This window comes from Saccopteryx bilineata, chromosome 3, assembly GCF_036850765.1.
Source record: "Saccopteryx bilineata isolate mSacBil1 chromosome 3, mSacBil1_pri_phased_curated, whole genome shotgun sequence".
Taxonomy (NCBI): Eukaryota; Metazoa; Chordata; class Mammalia; order Chiroptera; family Emballonuridae; genus Saccopteryx; species Saccopteryx bilineata.
The window spans coordinates 265,869,063-265,892,751 of NC_089492.1; the positions used below are offsets into that span (position 1 = coordinate 265,869,063).

Consider the following 23,689-nt stretch of genomic DNA (forward strand, 5'->3'; position numbering starts at 1 on the left):
GCTATAGATGTATATTTGGGAATTATCAATGTAGAAATTAATAGTAAAGTGGGTGAAAATGTAGAAATTAATAGTAAAGTAGGTGAAAAGGTGGATAGACTGAGATGCGAGAGAAGAGAATGGATGATAGGCTCTTGGTGAGGGCAGAAGTGGCTTGAGAAGTGGTGAGGAGGTGAAGATCAGGAGAAAGAACTTTTTATCTGAATCCAGCTAAAGGTGGAAAGTTGGAAGAGGAGGCCAATAAATAGGGTGACTATCCTGCTTTTCCCAGGACTGATGAGATCCTGGGAGGTGAGTCCTTTCAGTGCTAAAACTAAACTTAGAATGAAGTAGTTACCCTAACAGTGGGTAGGATCCTGGGTGGTGCAGTTGGAGTGATAACTACTGTAAACTTTTTGGTGCCCTCTGACCTCCTCCTTACGGTAATCTTGTAAAGTACCTTTTAGCAGCTTGACTCAACCTGAAGCAAAGGTCAAGGGAGCTCAGGAACACAGTGGGGGAAGAAGTCACCCTTGCCTGGATAGAGCAGTATAAGGACAGACAGAGAGTAGACTTGGAGGGGCAAAAAGATAGTAACCAGTACAGTGTCAAGGGATTAAAATTGTCTGGGATTAGCCTGATACCATACCTTTTATTCTTTTTCCTGCCTTGTCCAAAGAGCCTAGGAGTAGAATGGGTGGGTGCTTTCTGAATTCTCAAATTAATCTTAACTGGAATTATAAAGGTTATCTAAGGATATTCTGTAATATCTGAGCAGCTCACAAAACGTTTCTTTTTTTATTTTCACTGGTATGAGGGCCACGTACAAAAAGGAGCAGGTAGGATGTAGCTGCTCCAAGGATGGACGACCAGGAGCAAATCCTCACGGGCACTGGGCTCTACTATGGAACACGGATGCCCTCTGGTGCCCAGATATCTTCTCCGAGTTTACTTCCTGCCTGGAGCAGGAACTTAACTCCTCAAATTGCTGCTTGATAGAAGTTATCGCGCTATGGCAAGAGTCAGAGGTCAAAGACCACCACGTGAATGGTACCGTCTTGCAAGGCAGATGGTCCGACACCCCACGGTCAGAACACGTCCAGCCTCTCCCAGGTTCAGTTGACAATCGGAGCCCGGACCCGCCAACCCAATCCACATTACACTTGTAGGGCTAGCCAAAGGCGCTTCGTGATTGGTAGGACGGCGTGGGGGCGTGGCCTCATGTAGAAAGCCACTTCTGGATTGGTGTAAATCGTCAAGGGCGGGACCTCCACTCAGGGTAGGCGCGAAAGCTCTAAAATCGTAGCCGGGCTGGAGACGGCGGGATCAGCTGCGCAGCTGTTGAGGGAGGCGAAAACCTGTTTCGTCCTAAGCGAAGCTCTAGAGAAGCGGAAGTCATGATGGGCGAAGTGGCTTCTGAGGTGAGTTCATGCACATGCATCCCTCTGCTGTTGCGGAGGTCGGGCGCCGAGGTGTTAGGTGAGGCAGGGGTCGAGCCCGGCTGAACGGGTGGCGAAGGCTGGGAGGACTACAGCTCCCGGTGTGCACCGGGCGGGTCGGCCTCGCGCTCGGGAGGGAAAGACGTCCCATCCCCCACCTTGAGTCCTTTTGCTGTCCAGTCCGTGTGCTGGGGTTCCCGCGCCTCGACCACCTCCGAGGCGTTCCTCTGGCCTTTGGGGCGCGCGCAGCCGCCGCCCAGCTCCTCCTCAGCCTGTCTCTCCGCTGTCTCTTTTGGCGCTCTTCCTGGTTGGAAGCTTTTCCTCTTACAGTGTCCCGAGAGAGAGGCAGGCCCAAGCCGAACCAGGCCGTTGGGATGGGGGCAGGATTCTCTGTAAATGGATGGCGGGGCCTAAGGGAGTTCGTAATTGGTCCTGAAAGGGGCCTTTTGAGGTCATCTCCTGGGGCCCGAAGAGGGGATGTACCAGTCTCTGGCCTTCCGGATGGTGGCTCGCTCGTCGCTGCCGAATTTGGGCATTGAAACTACTTCTTGTTTACAGTCCTGTGTGTGTGCTTTTCTGGGGTGGGACTACGGTGAGATATTTACTCTCCTTGGGAGCAAAATTTTAAGGCGAGCCCCCCAAAACTCACTAATCAAGATGGTATTTTTTAAAGCAGTAATTTTCAACTTGTTTCATCTCATGGCACACATAAACTAATTACTAAAATTCTGCAGCACCAAAAAATATATTTTTTGCTAATCTGACCCCCAAAATAGGTATAATGTTGATTCATTCACACGGGACAGCTATTGCTTGTTGTGTTGCCTGTTGGCATTATTTTATTTGACAATCTAAGAGAAAGAGGTCAATGCCCCTGACTAAATAGTCAGGTACTGCCTATTTTAAAAATTCTTGTGGGACATTGATTGAAAATCGCTGTTGTACCTGACCAGATGGTAGCGCAGTGGATAGAGTGTGACTTGGGATGCTGAGGACTTGGGTTCAAAACCCTGAGGTCGCCAGCTTCAGCATGGGATCATAGGTATGATCCCATGGTCACTGGCTTGGATGGAGCTGCCCCCCACCTCCATCAAAGCACATATGAGAAGCAATGAATGAACAACTAAATGCCACAACTACCAGTTGATGCTTCTCATTTCTCTCCCTTCCTGTCTGTCTCTGTATCTCTCTCGCTAAAAAGAAAAGAAAAAAGAAAAATGCTGTTGTAAAGCAACATTTCAAAAAATAAAAATTAATGCAATAAAGTCCCATGACTTGATATTGAATAAAATATCACACTTTTTAAATAAAGACAAGATCTGACCCTGCACTTGTACTGCTCAGCCTCACTCACCTCACCCTATTCCTGGCCCTAGTTTCAATAAAACTTTATTTACAGCCTGACCTGTGCTGGCGCAGTGGGTGAAGCATCCACCTGGAGCACTGAGGGCTCTGATTCAAAACCCTGGGCTTGCCTGGTCAAGGCACATATGGGAGTTGATGCTTCCTGCTCCTCCCCCCTTTTTCTCGCTCTCTCCTCTCTAAAATGAATTTTAAAAACCCACAAAAACAGCCCTGGCCAGTTGGCTCAGAGGTAGAGCGTTGGCCAGGTGTGTGGAAGTCCCAGGTTCGATTCCCAGCCAGGACACACAGGACAAGCACCCATCTGTTTCTCCACCCTTTCCCCTCTCCTTTCTCTCTATCTCTCTCTTCCCCTTCCACAGCCAAGACTCCATTGGAGCAAAAGTTGGCCCTGGCGCTGAGGATGGCTCCATGGCCTCCGCCTCAGGTGCTAGAATGGCTCCTGTTGCACCAGAGCAGTGCCCCAGATGGGCAGAGCATCTCCACCTGGTGGGCATGCTGAGTGGATCCTGGTCCGGCACATGGGGGAGTCTGTCTGCCTCCCCGCTTCTCACTTCAGGGAAGAAAAAAACCCACAAAAAAAACCCAAAACAAACAAAAAAAGCCCAGTTTATTTACAAAGCAGATGGCAACCATCCTGAGCCTCAGTTTGTCAATTTGAGTTTTTAAAAAATACTGCATTAGCCTGACCAGGTGGTGGCGCAGTGGATAGAGTGCCTGATGGGGATGCAGAAGGACCCAGATTTGAGACCCTGAGGTCACCAGCTTGAGCGCAGGCTCATCTTGTTTGAGCAAAAGCTCACCAGCTTGGACCTAAGGTCGCTGGTTTGAGCAAGGGGTTATTCAGTCGGCTGAAGGCTCGCGGTCAAGGCACATGAGAAAGCAATCAATGAACAACTAAGGTGGCGCAACGAAAAACTGATGATTGATGCTTCTCATCTCTCTCCCTTCCTGTCTGTCCCTGTCTATCCCTCTCTCTGACTCTCTGTCTCTGTAAAAAAAAAAAAAAAAATACTGCATTAGGATTTCTTGATTACTGAGTGTTTTGAGACCTTCTATTCTTACCCTGTTCCTGGTTCTGTCTTTTAACTGTTGCTGGTACTGCTGCAGAATAAAGTGATTTAACAACATCTTGTGTTAAGCTGTGTGGTTACCTATACTGTTTCTAAATCCACAAACTAAGTCTTACTGTTTTGGATTGTTGGGAGGACTTCTCTTCAACAATTGTTCGGTACATGTTATCTTTGGTTACTATTTTAATAATTGTACCAAACATTGAAATTAATAATTTTTTTTTATAATTTTTTTTCTTAGTTTAATTATTGGTCAAATAATCTGGAAAATACTCTATATCTTTGTGCATGCCCCCACCTCAAACCGGGGGATCTACGCACGATAGCCTACCAGAGGCTTGGAGAAGTCAGCATCGAGCAGGCAGGTTTGTCCTTGTTCAAGCCTTGCTATCCGTGAAAACTGACCATGGACCTCTTTACTGGGCAGCGGTAGCAGTAGGGGGAAATTCAGCAGGGCCCCTCTCCCGCTGGGAGAAGAACCTGGGACTGGAGTCCTACCTGGAGAGCTTAGCTTTCCTCACCTCTGTCACCGTCTACTGTGTGACCTTGGCACACTCCTCCCCGTCTCCGGCCCTCACACCTCCCTTACGCACAAAGGGGAGGTTCTGCTCCTGGGTTCTGTGGCTCTGTGAGGCCTGTAGACCATCCATTTGGTTAAAACCAGAGGACAGGAAGGGCCAGGGAAAGAGAGAGAGAGAAAGACTGATTTCAGGAGAAAGAGAAAGAGGAGGAAGGAACTAGGTTTCCCAGAGAGATCGTCTCGAGGAAGACGCTGTTCTTTGAAGAGGGTCCGGGTGAGCAGCGAGGAGTCTCGGGGCGCCTTCTCTCATGGAGAGGGCCTCCAAGGCTGTCTGTGAAATTAATAATTGTTAGAGAAGCCATTCGTGTGAGGCCTCATGCCCTGTTACATGATAGATGTTAATACTTTCCTCCTTATTAAATTGAGTCAGAGCTCTAAGAGCACCAAGGAGGTTAGAGATCTGGCATCTGGGGCAACTTGATCAGTCACGAACTGGTCGTCACCTAACATCCCTCTCCTTAGATTTTTTTACTTGTGACTTTTAAGATGGTTTTGTTTAGAAATTTTTAAACATACAAATGTAGAACAGCTGGTATAATGAATTCATACATAACTTCAATTATCAAATCATGCCAATCTTATTTCATTTATACCCCTATCTGTTTTCCAAATATCTACTAGATGATTTGAAAGCAAATTCTGGACATTATTTCATCCACAAATATTTCATTAAAGAAGATAACCACAATATTATTACAACACCTAAAAAATTTGGAATTATAATTTAATGTTAAGTAGTCAGTGTTCAAATTTCCTTGACTCATATACTTTCAGTTTGTTTGAATTGGATCCAGAGAAAGTCTGCATATTGCAATTGTTGATATGTGTGTGTGTATATATATCTTAACTTTCTCTTTTTTAGCGCAAGACAGACAGACAGGGATAGACAGAAAGGGAGAGAGATGAGAAGCATCAACTCATAGTTGTGGCACCTTAGTTGTTCATTGTTTGCTTTCTCGTATGTGCCTTGACCAGGGGCTCCAACTGAGCCAATGACCCCTTGCTCAAGCCAGCAATCGTGGGGTCATGTCTATGATCCTACGCTCAAACTGACACCCCATACTCAAGCTCGAGAGCCCATGCTCAAGTCGGCGACCTTGGGGTTTCAAACCTGGGTCCTCGGTATCCCAGGCCGATGCTTTATCAACTGCACCACCTCCTGGTCAAGCTATATCTTAATTCTGTATAGGTCCCTCTCCTTCTCTTCATCAAATTGTTAAAGAAACCACGTAGGGTGGTGGCAGGTACAAGAGGGTAAAGGGGGGATAAATGGTGACCAAAGGAGACTTAACTTTGGATCAATATACAGATGATGTTTTATGGAATTGTACACTTGAAACCTATATAATTTTATTAACCAATGTCACTCCAATAATTATTTTAAAAAAGGAAACCACAGCCTGACCAGGCGGTGGCACAGGGGATAGAGCGTTGGACTGGGATGTGGAGGACCCAGGTTCAAGACCCCAAGGTTGCCAGCTTGAGCGCGGGCTCCTCTGGTTTGAGCAAAGCTCAAGCAAGGGGTTCCTCGGTCTGCTGTAGCCCGTGGTCAAGGCACATATGAGAAAGCAATCAATGAACAATTAAAGTGCACAACGAAAAACTGATGATTGATGCTTCTCATCTCTCTTCATTCCTCTGTGTGTCCCTATCTATCCCTCGCTCTGACTCTCTGTCTCGGTAAAAAAATAAAATTAAATTAAATTAAAAAAAAAAAAAGGAAACCACATAGTTTGTCTTACAGCATGTCCCACATCTGAATTGCATCTTTATGATGTTATTTAACATATAATTTGGATACACTGAGAAGCAGTTCACACAGAAAAAGCACAACAAATGCTTGGTTCTTTTCATTACAGAAGTCCCCCCTTATCTGCGGGAGACATGTTCCAGCACCCCCTATGGATGCTTGAAACTGCATATATAACACCTAACCATATATATAGAACAATTATAACAATATACTATGGAAGAAATTGTGTGAATTTGGTCTCTTTCACAATATCTTAACCATCCCTTGTTATATTGCAGTAAATGGCTTGGTGTCACTTGTTCGGGGATCCTTTGCTGAAGTCTATAGGCTCGATGCTTTCTGGCACATGTTGCTGTCAGTCAGAACACATTTTCTGTTCATGTTTTCAGTCCACAAATTTAATACCTTCTGTGGCCATAAATTTTGTAATTTGAGGTGCGACAGCAAAAATAACAAATTTCTTTTTCCTTCTTTACAATTTTATAGAAAGATTTCATTCCTAGTATAGATCTTATAAATCTTGCATATCTCTTCCTTTCTCCTTATTAAGACAAGAACTTTCACCTTTTCACTTAAAGGAAGCACTTTACGGCCCCCTTTTGGCATATCTGAATGTCCAGCATCACTACTCCTGTGCTATTATTACTTTAAAAAAAATTTTATTTGTTGATTTTAGAGAGGAGTAAGGGAAAGAGCAAGGGAAACATCAATTTGTTGTTCCACTTATTTATACATTCATTGATTGAGTCTTGTGTTGCCCTGACCAGGGATTGAACCAGTAATGTTGGCATATCTGGAGGACGCTCTAACCAACTGATTTACCCGGCCAGGGTCCTGTGTTATTATTAAGTAAAATAAGGGTTACTTACTTGAACACAGCACTGTGCACCATGACAGTCGATCTGATAACTGAGGCAGCTGCTAAGTGGCTAACAGGTGGATAGTATATGTAGCATGGATATACTGGACAAAGGGATGATGCTAGTCCTGAGTGGGACAAAGTTGGATGGTGTGAGATTTCATCATGCTACTCAGACTGGCATGCAGTTTAAAACTTATGAATTATTTATTGAGTTGTTTATTCCTGGGATTTTCCATTTAATATTTTCTGACTGCAGTTGACCTTGGGTAACTAAAATTATGGAAAGTGAAACTGTGGATAAGGGGGAACTACTATACTCAATATATAGTGTTGGTATATATCCTTCAAAGATGAACAATGATATTTCGTTAGTGTTTTGTCTGGTAAGTCTTAATATTATTCTTTTATTGAACCACTGAGTTGGCTTTTTTTCTTATTGCAGCCTCATAGTGGTTTGTGTGGTATTATGTACTTAAAGCTGTTATGTCACCTGCTGGTTAATGCAAAGCATATTCTTATTTTCTAGGTCCAACTAGAAAATAATGATCCAAAACTCATTTCAAGAGAAGAAGCAGATAGTCCTCCAGACAGTGGACAGGGCAGCTGTGAAACAACTGGGCCCTTGAGTGAAAGAGGTTTGTAACAGTACTTTTATTTTTAGGATTAGAATGTGGGGGCTTAGGTTGTAAATGGACTGGATTAATTTCATTATTCTCTTGATTTATTAAATTATTAGTGCCTAACTTTGTTTTATTATAAAAGCAAAATAGTGCTTGTATCCCTTTTGAAAATAATTATTTTTATTTCATTGAATTTATAAAATGTCTAGAAACTACATATAAAATGTCTAGAAGCTACCACATTGCCTGGTTGAATGCGTCCATCTTACAATAAAAGGATGTTTAACATCTACCAGAAGGGTTAGGGCAACTTTTCTTATTGTAAAGATATATAGTTACATTTCACAGTGAGACAGTTTTCCAGGGAAAATGTTTTTCAAAATATATTTTAGATTTGCTTTGCAACAATCATTTCTTAGTGGTAGTTACATAATTTTACAAGGTGATATAGCACTTGGATAATTGGGTGTTTTGTTTTATTTAAATAAAACCATGTGTGTTAAATTTTTTTATTGATTGATTTTAGAGAGAGAGAGAGGAAAACATCAATTTTGTTGTTTTAATTTTTTATGCATTTACTGGCTGATTCTTGTATGTGTCCTAACAAGGGATCAAACCAGCACCTGAGCTACCAGGCCAGGACCTACCTGGATATATTTTTGGATAACTGGATATTTTAGTGGACTAGGATAAAGGCCAGATAACAGTAGACCTCTAAAAAAAATTGTGTTTCCTTTAGATTCAGATGAAGAGATATTTGTGAGTAAGAAATTGAAAAGCAGGAAGGTGCTACAAGACAGTGATTCTGAAAGAGAGGACACAAATGCCTCTCCAGAGAAAGCGTTTTATAACAGTGTCGAAGAGGAAAATAAAGAAAACCTGTATGCTGGAAAAAATGGGAAAATCAGAAGGATTCACAGAACACTGGCAGTTCATGATGACAGTGACATCGAGGAGTCTTTGTACCAGGAAAATCTTGAAACCCAAGTGACGTCATCCTTAGAGCTGAGTCTTCAGTCAGAAAACTCTGTGGACTTTACAGCTGAAAGAAAGATTTCCAAAAAGCCCATACATGGTAAAGAAGGAACTAGAGGAAAAGCCAAAGTAAAATCAAAGAGAAGACTTGAGAAAGAGGAGAGAAAGATGGAAAAAATTAGGCGGCTAAAAGAGAAGAAAACAAAAAATGAGGTACATGTTAAAGAACAATTTGCTGTTTCTAAGAGTAACATTTTGGAAAGATTGTTTTTAGTTCTTGAGGTTTCCTGCACTCAGAATATAGCTTTAAGTTGATTGTTTTTGCATTGCAGAGTAATGAAGTATCTGATTTAAAGCTTGGTCTCGTTCTCCATTTCAGATGCATGGAGGACACTTCCAAATAAATGGGTTTCTGATTTTCCTTGTGGGTAATTCTTTGCTGCTTCTGATATGATAAAAATTAACTTTCAAAAATGATTTTTTATGCTTTCATCAGTCAGAAGTCTTGTTTGCTAACTAGAAAAATCATTCTCAAGTTTTATAAACTGGCTTGACCTGTGGTGGCACAGTGGATAAAGCATTGACCTGGAATGCTGAGGTCGCCAGTTCAAAACCCTGAGCTTGTCTGGTCAAGGCACATATTGGAGTTGATGCTTCCTGCTCCTCCCCTCTCCTCTCTCTCTCTCCTCTCTAAAATGAATAAAATCTTTTTAAAAATATGTTTTATAAACTAGTTGCTTAATAAGTAATTTACTTTTCAAAAATATTGACTAATTTTTTTTGTTTTGTTTTTTGTATTTTTCTGAAGTGAGAAGCAGGGAGACAGAGAGACAGACTCCCTCATGCACCTGACTGGGATCTACCCTGCATGCCCACCAGGGGGCGGTGCTTCCTTGCAATCGGAGCCATTCTAATGCCTAAGGTGGAGGCCACAGAGCCATCCTCAGCACCCGGGCCAACTTTGCTCCAATGGAGCCTTGGCTGCGGGAGTGGAAGAGAGAGAGAGAAAGGAGAAAAGGAAGGGTGGAGAAGCAGATGGGCACTTCTCCTGTGTGCCCTGACCGGGAATTGAACCCGGGGACTTCCACACGCCGGGTTGATGCTCTACCGCTGAGCCAACTGGCCAGGGCCTAAATATTGACTGTTTTTTAAGTTAGTTTTGGGCAGTTGCATAAAATCACAGCATGAACTTCAAGGGAAGAGCAGTGAGGATGTTGAGAATACCATATGTTTATCTCTTAATGAAACATAGGCTTTTTTCTGGCTTGATCCAAATTACCATATGATGTTACAACAAACTGGTTTTCGAAATGATTGGATTTTGCTTTTTCTTTATGCATTATCCAGGAAGATGTGACACAGCCACTTAATGATAGTGGCTGTCTTCTTATGGATGAAGACCTGTTTGAAACTGGGTTGGAGGAGGACAATAATTCTCCATTGGATGATGAAGAGTCATTAGACTCTATAAGGGCAGCCGTGAAAAACAAAGTTAAAAAGCACAAGGCAAGTAAAAGATTATTGCAGTAAGAGCCAACCTGTTGCTTCTAACTTTGGCTTTATTTTCTGATTTACTGTTGAAACCTTGATTTTTTTTCAACTGAAGAAAAACACTTGTCAGTTGATTTAAGTTTTTTAGCTGTTAACTTTGGAATCCTGCAGTACAAATTATAGACAGGCTAACTTGTTTGGAAACTAGTATTTTGATTGCCCTCATAGACATGTTGAAGGGGGGAAATAAGATACTTTATATTGTATAAGAAGCAGATAAATAATGGGGTGGAGATGTAAATTTTATAATCGTGTGGCCTCTAAGAAGTGAATCAGGAAGGTTTCGGGAAGGGTATCAAAGAGACATATCAGTCCAAGCATCGTTGTCCTCAGTATTTGGGAGCGTAATTGTTCTTAAGATTATCTTTAGCTGCCTAGGAGTCACTGTCTGTCCTTAGGGAAAGGTGTAATACGGAGGTCTAAGAAATGAGGGCCCAAACTCATTTGAGAGATCTAATTTGTTTTCTAGGCATTCTAGAGTGCCATGTTTAAAATTTTCTATTTGATAATTATTGATATATTATTAACCCTTTGAGTATTACAAATGTTTATATACGTCCTCGTGCCTCCTGACCATCCAGAGTATGATTGTAACAAAAATTTTTATTTTAAAAATGTGTAAGGCAACATCAATAAAAGGCAAATGTATGTTCTTCTTGTTTCCATAAATTGCTTATCAAACAAACATGATTTTAAGTTAATAAAACTGTAACTGGAACTAATTTCATTTTTTGAAAAAAACTCACTCCCGGGATTAACGAGCATGAAAAAAATTCACTTCGCAAAGGGTTAATGTGGCATGACATAATGTTGGAGCACAAAAACTGTCTTTGAGTAAGCAAGCAACATCTTATTTCAGTTTCATTTTTGTCCATATTTAACTTGTTATCTCTTTTAGAAGAAGCAACCGTCTATGGAAAATGGCATTTCTTCATTTGAAGAAGAAAGTGATTTATCAAAAGGCACCATGAGGAAGGTGAGGCAGAGCCCTGTGCTATATAGTTATTTTATTTTATTTTTTTCTGAAAACAAGTTTATTTAAATAAGGGTTTAAATACATTACATAACATTAAAACTGAAGGGGGGAAAAATCCAAAAATCAGTTTGTTATTTCACATGGCCTTGGGCAGCTGTTCCTAGTAAGTTGCAAGCTCTACACCTAGCTAAGTGACTGACACATTGGCTTGAAATTTGTTCCCTTGTCAAAAGTTTAACTCTGATATAAGGTTGGCCTAAAATTCTGGTGTTTGGACATCAATTAGCCAGGATATGTCTGGTCCAAAAGACCTTAGTGGCAAGCCAGATATCCTCATCACCTCACTTGAGGAAAGGTAGCTTTTCAAGTTCATCCACCCAGTCCTGTTGGCGATCTTTTGACTACCAAAGGCTCCCTCTAGTGGCACAGAAGCCACTGCTGCCTAACCCCTTGCCTCTCAGCTTCACTGCAGGGTGTCCTGGTGGTGACATTCTCTGAGGGCAGGGAACTCTGGAGAGGAGCCAGACATAGCTGTCTGGAACCTTGGGGCTTGGCTGAAACATCACATTACTGCTTTGTTTCAGGCAGGACACTGCCAGGTGCCTACTGCTTGACCTCTGTTTAAATGAGGGACTTCAAGACTAGACAGCATGGCTCTTTTCAGTTTATTGCATGAAGGAGTTACACTAGTCCAAGTTAAAAGCAGACCCCAAATGGTTACATCTCATAAGCTGTGAGGTTTTTAAACTTGTGACAAGGGACAGAAGGGAAATGCTACTCATTGCAAGGAAATCCTCACTTAAGCTTCAGTGAGCCAAAAGCACTTAAAACCCATGAACCTTCAGCTGGTCGTCCTTAGCCAGTCCAGTCTCTACCAGGAACTGGCATATGTTCTTGCGCTGGTCACCCTGTAGCTGAATTACTTCTCCATATTCTGGATGTTCAATTACAGTACCATTGCAGGCAAATTTCTTCTTAAACGCCTTCACTAGTTTCTTTTTATCGTAATCATCAGCGATCCCTTGGACAGTAGTAAGGGTCTTCCTGCCGTTTCTCTGTTGAATTCTTATATGGATATTATCCTCAGTGCCAGCAGGAAGCAGATCATCACCCTTACTTGCATCAGCAAAGGGGTCGAAAGAGCGGAGGTTCTGGATAGCGGACATACGATACGATTCCTTTTCCTCGGTGGAAACGGCCTGCGGGAGAAGGCGGGCAGGGGGGACGGAGCGTCGGGAAGCGAGGGGGGCTCAAGGGGGAGGTTGCTGAGTCCTCGGCGGCAGCTCAGTGACTGGGGCTGTATAGTTATTATGTTGGACTCTTTCTCCAGGAGATTGTGAATTTCTCAGGGATAAATATTTTATCATATTTATCATATATTTCTGGTACCCGAGACAACACCTTGTACATAGTAGAGACACAAATATGGATTGGATTGGATTAATTCTATGTGATTTGTAAATAAATGAGCTCCTTGAATTTATATTGTATTGAGCTTATTTGTGCTTACTATTACCTCTTCGTCTCTTTTCTTGGAGAAAGCAAACTCTTTCTGAATATCTATTCATGGCATTAATATCTCACTTTTTGTTTTCTTTAAGGAAAGAAAGGCAGCCAAGTTAAGTAAGGAAGCATTAAAAAAACTGCATAGTGAGACTCAGCGCCTTGTTCGAGGTAATGCAAATCAGTATAAATATTGAGGCAAATGACAGTATTTCTTTGTAAGCTCAATTTAGATGTTGGAGGTTTTTGTTTAACACTCCTAGTATGAGTTGGGTTATAATATCAAGTCTAGAATTGATCTGGGTGGATGGGTATTGTTCTAAAGCCCCTGGACATAACTGAGAAAATTTTCAGGACTGTAGTGTAGGTTAGGAGGGAGGTTTTTCCCCAGTGGTTTTTTTCTGGGCCAGCTGCATCAGTATCCCTTTGGGAACTTTACAAATATGTAAATTCTTAGGCTTCACAGAAAATCTGATTCAGTAGGCTTGAAATGGGGTCCAAGAATCTGTATTTTTAAAAAACTTCCTGGACCAGTTTGATTTCAGAACTAGGTTAAAAAGCCAATGGTCTTCAGGGATTTCTTCTGTATATAGATTCTCTCTTTATTAAAGCCAGGATTGTTTTTCTATTTCTGGTGATGGTTTTGGCTATACTGTTCAGTTAACTTAATAGAAGTGACATTTCAGACTATGCAGTATATAGATTTGCTTATTTTGCTCCATTTTGTAGAGTCTGCACTTAATCTTCCATATCATATGCCTGAGAATAAAACCATTCACGATTTCTTCAGACGTAAACCCCGGCCCACTTGCCAGGGAAACGCCATGGCACTATTGAAGTAAGAATCCTCTTTCCTGTGATTATATAAATAATTTTCATAAACATTCCATTTTGTAGCAAACAAAAAGTTCAGATTCTTTACACCTTTAAAACCAATTTAACTGGTTGATTTTGTGTTAAAGGATGAGAATGTTTCACATTTCACTTCCCTAGGTCATCTAAGTATCAGTCAAGCCATTACAAGGAAATCAGAGACTCTGCAAACACAACTGAGATAAATAGTGACCATCGTAGCAAAGATGCGGAGCTGACATCAGGTGGAGGATTTGAAATGGAAACTAATGTACTCCCTGCGGTTTCAAAGGAACCCCAGATGTCTCCTGGGTCAGATGAGTCTTGCAGTAAAGATTTGATGGGAAGTGAAGAGCTAAAAAATCAGGAGAAACAGAAGCAGAATGATGCTATCTCTTCAGCTGAGGACAGCTCAGTGGCACAACACGAATCCAGCTTCCTTGGGAACAAGGACATTGATGGGTCTGATACTGGAGGGCTTTTGGCACCTGAACCCAAAGTCCTGGAAAAAGGAGGCCTGCAAAAAATGGAAGCAGATGAGACGGTGGAAGAGCCCAGGCCACGCACGGGGTCAGCAGCTGTCGTGCCACCTGAAAAGGGGAGGAGGTTCACTCTGGATAGACTTAAGCAACTGGGAGTGGATGTTTTTGTTAAACCTCGGCTGGGTGCTGATGAGGATTCCTTTGTAATACTGGACGAGCCTGAAACCAACAGAGGTAATGCTTTGAATTGTGGGGAGCCTCTCCAGAGTGATTTGTTCTGGCTGCTTTCAATTACATGCCACTTTGGAGGACAGGGGAAACCAGTAACCACACATGATCTTACTACAGATGTACAAGCACACCCCGTTTTATTGTGCATTGCCTTATTGCACTTCACAGATATTGCATTTTTTTTCTTACAAATTGAAAGCAGGACTCTCCATCAGCAAAATGATCATGACTCGCTTTATTGTAGTATGTACTTGGCTTTATTGCGGTGGTCTAGAACCGAACCTGCAATATGTCTAAGGGATGCCTGTACCAGATATGGGTAGACTCTAATTTAGATGAATTTGATAGTGTATCAGAATATTCTAAACTTTGTTTAAAATGGAAACCTGTTGATAGGTTAATATACAAAAGTGGTACATTACTATTGTGTTATGGTATGACTTTCATAAAAGCATTACTATTCAGTTGTTTACAGTTAAAGAGAAATATTTTGGTTCAGGTAATTGCCTGCAAAACTTTTTTTTTTTTTTTTTACTCATTCACCATATTAAGCTATCCCCTACATGCAAGCTGCTGTAGGGCATGCTGAAGGAAATCTGACATTTATTCTATATTTAAGCTACTTACACTCTAGTAGGGAATATAAGTATACAAGAGAGAAAGTGGTGACATCTTTTATAATGAACTTGTGTCACTGATAATTGGAAAAAAATAATGTGAGGAAGGGGGGAATGTATTCTTTGCTGAAAGAAACTTTTAGAATAAAATGTTTTTGGAGTTCAGAGAAGGCTTAAGTTTCTTCTAATAGGTGGTTAAAGGAAGGCTTGAAGAGTAGGTGGGTGTCATTTCTTGTTCACTGCCTTCCCCTTTACACTTTGAGTAGGGTCTTCTGGCTGGTTCCCTCCTCTATTCGCAGTGCTTCCATAGTGGATGACACATAATAAGCATTCATATTTAATGAATGAATGAATGATCCTTCAAAACAGAACTCAAGTATCACCACATTAGATAAACTTCCTGACTCAGATATAATTGGATGTTGCCTCTGCATCGAAACAATGTGGCATGATCATTAAGAGCTTAGGCTTTATATAGCAAGACCGAATTTGAATCTCGACTATACTACCTACTGTTTAACCTCGAGTATGCTACAGATTTGGCCTCCCTAAGCCATCTTTTTAAAAGAAATGAAAAATAGCACACTATCTGGTTCACAAGGCTATTGTGAGGATTTGTTGAAATCATGCATTCAGTTAGATAGCATAAAGAAGCACTCAAACAGTGGTTGCTACTTCTAGTGTTAATAGTGAAATTAATAGTACAAGACTCACTGAACAGCTTAAGGTTGTCAGCCACAGTATTTGGTGTGTAAAATATGCTCAGTGAGTCTTTGTTGATTGAATGGATGGACTTTATGGAAGTGGAGAACACATTCTTAGAGAAAGAATGGTACATATTGGGAGGTTGTGGAAGTCAGTTTCACCAGAGCAGGAGATGGGGTGGAAGACTTGTGTAACAGAACTAGTGTAGGTCCATTAGCAAAGAAGCATGGGAATAGCTGTAGCTTAGAACACCAAGAGAAAGTTTTGTTATATTGGATCAGAAGTTATCTAAACAGTTCCAGACTAACAGGTGGAGAGGAAACATTTTTTGAGTACTTACTATACAGACTTTACTATATTTTGTTGTATGGGACCAGAAGTTACCTAAACAGTCCTATACTGAGAGGCAGGAAAGGGAAGAAATCTATTTGAATACCTACTGTGTAGATTCTTTATGTATTGTCTTGTATACAAGTTGGGTGTGTAGTTCAGGAGCAGCCTATAACTAGGATTTCCTTTCTGATTGTACTGACTCAGCTGTATAACAGTTTCACCAAAAAACTTTTGCCGTTCTGCTGCTGAGTTATAGCACTGACTGGATTGTTTGTCATTTTCTGTTCTCTATTTTTAAATTGGCCTTGCCCATATTTAGTAAAACTTGTAATAAATAGTGAAATATTCAAAACAGGGAATATTTTTTAAAAAGACTGAAACCTATTAAAAATGAAGCCCTTGAATAATTGAGAGTTATGGTATTTTATTCTATCAATTTGATCATTTTTATTTTTTTTAATTTATTTATTGATTTTAGAGAAGAATGGAGAGAGAGAGAGAGAGAGAGAGAGACAGAAATATCGATCTGTTCCTGTATCTGCCCTAACTGGGGATTGAATCCTTTATGTATCGGGATGATGCTCTAACCAACTGAGCTATCCAGCCAAGGTTCAGTTTGATACTTCTTTTTTAAAAAAAAATTGGACATATCTAGAAACTTCAGTTGTAAATTTCTACCTTAAAATAATTTTTGAAGCCTGATCAGGCAGTGGCACAGTGGATAGAGCGTCAGACTGGGATGAGGAGGACCCAGGTTCGAGACCCCGAGGTCGCCAGCTTGAGTGCAGGTTCATCTGGTTTGAGCAGAGCTCACCAGCTTGGACCCAAGGTCGCTGGCTCGAGCAAGGGGTTACTCAGTCTGCTGAAGGCCCACAGTCAAGGCACATATGAGAAAACGATCAATGAACAACTAAGGTGTCGCAACAAAAAACTAATGATTGATACTTCTCATCTCTCTTCATTCCTGTCTGTCTGTCCCTATCTATCCCTCTCTCTGACTCTCTCTGTCTCTGTAAAAAAAATAAATAAATAAAAAAATTTTTTGAAGTATATTGAGGAAGAACGGTTGTAGCAGTCCATTAGTTTGGGTTAAGTAATATGAATTCACACAGGTGTTAGTAGCAAAGGAGTGTTTAGTGTCTTTTTGTGTATATGTTTTTGTTTTCTTTTTTAAGTGAGAGGCAGGTTGGCAGGGAGGCAGAGACAGACTCCTACATGCACCCTGACTGGGATCCACCTGGCAAGCTCTGTCTGGGGCTGATGCTCAGCCCATCTGGGTCTGCTGCTCCGTTGCTTGGCAACCAAGCTATTTTAGCTCCTGGGGCAAGGCCATGGAGCCATCCTCAGCACCCAGGGTGAACTTACTTGAACCATTTGAGTCATGGCTGTGGGAGGGGAAGAGAGGGTGAGAAAGAGAGAGAGAGAAGGGGAAGTAGGGAAGTGGAAGGGATAGAGAAGCAGATGGTCGCTTCTCCTATGTGCCCTGACTGGGAATTGAACCAGGGACTTCCAAATGCTGGACCGACACACTACCACTGAGCCAACCAGCCAGGGCTGTGTGTATGTTCTTTTCCCTACAACTTTGTTGAGCTTAAAAAACTTAGCATGGGCCCTGGCTGGTTGGCTCAGTGGTAGAGTGTCGGCCTGGCGTGCAGGAGTCCCAGGTTTGATTCCTGGCCAGGGCACACAGGAGAGGCGCCCATCTACTTCTCCACCCCTCCCCCTCTCCTTGCTCTCTGTCTCTCTCTTCCCTTCCCGCAGCCAAGGCTCCATTGGAGCAAAGTTTGCCCGGGCACTGAGGATGGCTCTGTGGCCTCTGCCTCAGGGGCTAGAATGGCTGTGATTGCAGCAGAGCGACGCCCCAGATGGGCAGAGCATCGCCCCGTGGTGGGCATGCCGGGTGGATCCCGGTCAGGAGCATGCAGGAGTCTGTCTGACTGCCTCCCCGTTTCCAACTTCAGAAAAAAACCCCAAAAACCTTAGCATGTAATTCCTAACTGAAATCTTAAAGGAGAGTTTGAGCATGACAACTGACATACTGGTTGACACTTGGGTCTAGAACTGGAAGCCTTGAAGCAGCGTTTTTGGAAGCATGTTAATCCAGCAGCCAAACCCAGGGCTGGGCAGAAGGTCAATGTGAGCATCATCGTGAAAGATGTGGGCACTGATGGAAGAGAGGAGCTAAAGGCAGATGTAGTACCCCTGACTTTGGCAGCTGAGAAGCTGGATGGAGGAAGCCACACAAAACCAGGTATTGGAGTTTACTTGTATTTATTGGAGTTTACTTGCATTTGTTTATTACTTGTATTTATTTATTTTTGCTTTGTGCCTTGTACTTTGCAGGTTGTTATGGCCGCTGAAGACCCTATAGTGAAAAGTTACAGAATAGAATCTATTTTCTTAGGGACTTTGGAGAGTAGACAGCAGTACCTTTAGCATGATTCACATGTAGCATTGCCTAGAGGTGTGGGTGGGTAAGATGATTTTATTCCTTAAAATAGCCCTTGCCTTATTTTAAGAAACTAAATATCCTTTGTCAAAAATGCATAAGAAGAATAAACAAAACTTCTGCAGGCCTCTCTCAGACATAACTTTTATAACCGTATTGTGTGTCTATTCTTTTAAACCCACTTTACATGCATGTATACATGTATGTATTTTTTAAAAGCTCAATAATGCAATTATACCATTCATTCTGCTTTATAATCTGCTTTTGGGGAGGGTTGTTTTAACAATGTGTTAGGGACAGGTCTGTTGTTCCCACTCCCACTTTGAAAATACGAGTAATATGTCAGAAAAATTGCAGACATTGAGAAAAAGGTGTAAAATAAAAAATTAGTTTTCCCAAAGGTAACTGTTAACAATTTTTTGTTTGTTCTAGGAAAATTTATATGTGTATACCATTGTGAGAGAGAGACAGAGACATTGAATGCTTACTTTCTGCCAGGCATTACTCTAGGTACTTACAGCAAATAGCATTAGTGTCCTTATTTTATATATGAGGAAATGATATACAAAGCATTTACACAACTTCCTCAAATCCTAGAACCAGCAGCCTAATCCAGACCACCTAATTCCAGAGTTCAGACACATTGTTACTTTTGAAGGTTTTTTTTTAACAGCTGCATAATATTTCATTGTGTAACATGATTTGTTTAACCATATTCTATTAATGGTTATATTGTTTGTTCCAGTTTTTGGTGTTTCATACAATGTACATCCTAATATGAGACATATGTTGGTATATCTGGATGTAAAATTCCCTACAGTAGAATCAAATTGTGATATATATTATTCCATTATTTTTTAAAATAGTTGCATCAATTTATGCTCTGGATTCCAGTGAGTAAAGGTTCCTGTTTCCTTTTGTTAATTCATATTATCAAACCTAATTTTTTATTATTGTTGCAATGAATAAAATGTTTCTTTTATTTTTTAAAAAAAATCTAATTTTGCCAAACATATCAAAAATGATATGTCATTATTTTGATTTGTAGCTCTTTAATTAGAAGTGAAGTTAAACATTTATTTTAACTTGTTTTATTAACAATATATTCATTTTTCTGTGAAATCCCAGTTCAGATCCTTTGCCCATTTTACCTTTGAGTTCTCTTTTTCTTCAAAGTAGATACATTTATTAATGTTTTTCTTCATGCTTCAGAGTCAGAGACTCCTGAAGTCACACTGTTTTCCCCTTTGTTTTGACCTTTGAATAATTATATAACTTATGCATAGTATATTATCCCAGGGTGTAGAACATAATTCTGGAAGTTCTCTTTTACACTTGAATTCCTAATAATCCCTATTTTTTTTTTTTTTTTGTATTTTTCCGAAGCTGGAAATGGGGAGAGACAGTCAGACAGACTCCCGCATGCGCCCGACCAGGATCCACCCGGCACGCCCACCAGGGGGCGATGCTCTGCCCACCAGGGGGCGATGCTCTGCCCCTCTGGGGGCGTCGCTCTGTTGCAATCAGAGCCACTCTAGCGCCTGGGGCAGAGGCCAAGGAGCCATCCCCAGTGCCCGAGCCATCTTTGCTCCAATGGAGCCTCGCTGCGGGAGGGGAAGAGAGAGACAGAGAGGAAGGAGAGGGGGAGCGGTGGAGAAGCAGATGGGCGCTTCTCCTGTGTGCCCTGGCCGGGAATCGAACCTGGGACCCCTTGCACGCCAGACCGACGCTCTACCACTGAGCCAACCGGCCAGGGCAATAATCCCTATTTTTGAAAGTAACAAAAGCCAAGAGCACTAAGGTCTCTGAGTTTCCTTTTGGGATGTGACCAGAACACCTCTGAGTTGCCTAAAATACACACTCCCATTACTGTAGTGTGTAGTCAGTCATTATGTCTAGTGTGAGTCTTCATGTTTCTGTTCAGGTGAAAAGCTTCAGGTGCTGAAAGCAAAACTGCAAGAAGCGATGAAACTCCGAAGGTGTGAGGAGCGCCAGAAGCGCCAGGCATTGTTTAAATTAGACAATGAAGATGGATTTGAAGAAGAGGAGGAGGAGGAGGAAGAAATGACTGATGAGTCTGAGGAAGATGGGGAAGGCGAGGAAAAGGAAATGCTAGAGGAGGAAGAAGAGGAAGAGGAGAAAGAAGGCAATCAGGTTTCTGGCAATTATGTAATTTTGTTACTTGGTCATGATGAATAAGGAAAAGACAAGAATCAGATCTGAATACGAGTCAGTGAGCATGTTCAGCTGTATAAGAGATTTGAGGGGCAGAGATGAATGTAGCTAGCATGTGTATCTCAGTCTGTGCATTCAGTTCAGTTGGTTCCATTAAACACCTGTAGTTCAGAGCCATGGCTTATGTTAGTTTACATATTGTAACGTAATGCTAGCATGAAATGGCTTTGTACGAATTGGGACTTTTATCTCTGTTGTTTATTTAGGTTTCTCTATTCAGAATGAAAAGCAATTTTAACCTTGGCCAGGTTGAGGTCTGGAATCAATTCTCAGGCAGGCCAAGACCTTCCTGAGTTAATTGCATTCTTCACTGCAGAAGGTATTTGTAGAAGGGACTCTTGCCCCTGTTCCATGGTATACTTTTCTGCCAAGGGAATATAGATGATAATAGGATATTTTGTTTTAGAAAAAAGAAAGCTTTCTTGTTGGAACACTGGAGTCACTTGAGTTGGTTAATATTTATACTGGAGAAAGAAAGAAGAAAGTAGTGGCTGAATTGGGTAGCATGTCATAATCTGTGATAGGTTGTTTTTTTGTTTTGTTTTTTTAAGTGAGAGGTGGGGAGATAGTGAGACGGACTCCCTCATGCACCCCAACTGGGATCCACCTGGCAACCCCCGTCTGGGGCCCATGCTCAAAATCAACCGAGCTATTTTTAGTACCTGAGGCGAGCTATTTTTAGTACCTGAGGCAGACGCTCAGACCCACAGAGCTATCCTCAGTGCCCGGGGCTGATTCTCGAACCATCAAGCCACTGGCTATGGGAAAGGAAGAGGAAAACGAGGGAGAGGGAGGGGGAGAGAAGCAGATAGTTGCTTCTCCTGTGTGCCCTGACCAGGAATCAAACCTGGGACATCCATACACTGAGCCAACACTATTTACTGAGCCAACCAGCTAGGGCCTGTGATAGGATTGAGGTCAGTAGTTGTCCTGCAATCTCAGGCAAGTCATTTTAACCTCTCTTATAAATGCCTCAATAAAATGATAATTCCAGTTTTCTTTCATAATGTTGTAGCAATTTTGGGAGGGTAAAAGGTAAAATAAGTAAAAAAGAGCTCTAAAAGTATCAGGGAAAATTATGTTATTGATAATGGTAGGACCGAACTTCCTTCAGGTTTACCTTTTTAGATGTAAGATGTGACCAGGCAACCATATTTCAGGCTAACAGTGTGTTTGCTTTAAAATTTCCTAATGTATATTTTGTTTTGGGACGGCGTGGTTAATAAAGATTGAAGAATCCCTTCTCAGTAATGAAGAAATAGAAACCAAAGATGAGAAAGAAGTGGATAAAGAAAACAATGATGACAGTAGTGAAATTGGCAAGTCAGTTGGCCTTCTGTCTGTTCTCAAGCCTCTCTCCTCAGATTCTACCGTACTTTTATTTAAAGACAACTCTCCCAAGAAGGGGTAAGTCATCCTCTCTCAGGGAAGATATGATTCACTTGGATTTGCCCCTCTAGTAAGAAGCAGATACAAATACTCAAACAATTTACCTTCTTATTTTGTAGTTACTTTCCTAGTGAGGAAAAATCAGAAACAGATGACAACTCAGCCAGAAGGCCTAGCAAACTGGGTATGTAGTGACTCTTATGCAGAACTTGACTTTTCTTTGATCTTTCAGCCTTTGTAATCGTATGGATTACAATTCCATAAGGTTCCATTTTTTTGAACCCTCGTGGACTTTTCCCAGTCTTACATGTGGCAATGAAAGCAATTTATAAAGTAGAATACTTACTTTTCTTAGTCGTTTTTAAAACCTTATGCACATATATATATTTTTTAATTTATTGATTTTAGGGAGGGCGATGGAGAGAAAAAATGAAACATTGATTTGTTCTTTTACTTATTTATGTGTTTATTGGTTGATTCTTGTTTGTGCCCAGATGTGGGATTAAACCTGCAGCCGTGGCATATTGGGATGATGCTCTAACTAGCTGAGCTACCCAGCCAGGGCTGTACAAATTCTTTATATGTATAGTTTTCCATGGGCATCTAATAGGTTTGCAGTGAGTTTGTGTTGATTGCATGAACTATGAAACATGTCTCTAGATCAAAGATGTATAAGTGATTGGTTAATGGAGAGAGTGATCATAAGCATTAGGCAGTGTGACAGACGGGAACTTTCAGGTGTTACTTAGCTCAGAGTGATAAGCCTTGATTGTATAATGCCATCTTATTACTGTAATTTACCTTCTTATTTTTTTTAAAGATTTTATTTATTGGTTTTATGGAGAGAATACTGTAATTTACCTTTAACTTAATGTTTTGGAACATAAAACTTGAGAGATTTGCCTGTGAATGTTACCTGATAATTCCATTCTCAACTCTTTTTCCTAAACAAATCCATTTTATTTCTGGAGTCACACACTTAAGTTTTTTATTTCTTTCTTTAGATGAAGATGATTCATGCTCATTGCTAACAAAGGAGAGCAGCCACAACAGCAGCTTTGAGTTCACTAGCTCCACAATTCCCTCCTATCAGCCCTGCAACAGACAAACAGGCCTTGGCACTAGTTTTATCCCTACAGCAGCGGGATTCAGATCTCCTTCCCCTGGGCTATTTCGAGCCAGTTTGGTCAGCTCGGCTTCTAAGGTGAGATGGTAATGGTTTTATTTTTCTTTTTATAAATTTTTATTTATTGATTTTAGAGAGAGAAAAAGGGAGAAAGAGAGAGAGACTTGTTTGTTAGTTCACTTACTCATGCATTCCTTGGTTAATTTTTTTTTTTTCAGCATGAGATAGGGACAGACAGACAGGAAGGGAGAGAGATAAGAAGCATCAACTCATAGTTGCAATACTTTAGTTGTTCATTGATTACTTTCTCATACATCCCTTGACCAGGGAGCTCCAGCCAAGCCAGTGAGCCCATACTCAAGCTGGTGAGCCTGCACTCAAGCCAGATGAGCTCTCATTCAAGCCAATGACCTCGGGTTTTGAACCTGGGTCCTCAGTGTTACAGGTCACTGCTCTATCGACTGTGCTACCACCTGGTCAGGCTACTTGGTTAATTCTTGTATGTGCCCTGACCAGGGATCAGTCCCACAACCTTGGCTATCAGGACGATGCTCTAACCATCTGAGTTACCCGTCCAGGGCTGATAATGGTATTTTG

General features: G+C 41.4%; 1 protein-coding gene and 1 pseudogene across 1 annotated transcript in view; one reads left to right on the forward strand and one right to left on the reverse strand.

Moving 5' to 3' along the window:
• Positions 1–964: 964 nt before the first annotated feature.
• The window catches only part of CLSPN (claspin), a 37,706-nt gene continuing 14,981 nt past the window's right edge, over positions 965–23,689 (forward strand). Inside the window, exons 1-13 of the mRNA XM_066269699.1 lie at positions 965–1,400; positions 7,575–7,683; positions 8,408–8,856; positions 9,991–10,149; positions 11,093–11,170; positions 12,772–12,844; positions 13,403–13,511; positions 13,667–14,241; positions 17,953–18,144; positions 20,267–20,496; positions 21,806–21,984; positions 22,086–22,150; positions 22,971–23,170. Of these exons, the coding sequence (XP_066125796.1) occupies positions 1,377–1,400; positions 7,575–7,683; positions 8,408–8,856; positions 9,991–10,149; positions 11,093–11,170; positions 12,772–12,844; positions 13,403–13,511; positions 13,667–14,241; positions 17,953–18,144; positions 20,267–20,496; positions 21,806–21,984; positions 22,086–22,150; positions 22,971–23,170 (2,442 nt within the window). The 5' untranslated portion in view covers positions 965–1,376. The remainder of the gene's footprint in view (positions 1,401–7,574; positions 7,684–8,407; positions 8,857–9,990; positions 10,150–11,092; positions 11,171–12,771; positions 12,845–13,402; positions 13,512–13,666; positions 14,242–17,952; positions 18,145–20,266; positions 20,497–21,805; positions 21,985–22,085; positions 22,151–22,970; positions 23,171–23,689) is intronic.
• Positions 11,819–12,379, reverse strand: LOC136329143 (eukaryotic translation initiation factor 1 pseudogene; annotated as a pseudogene).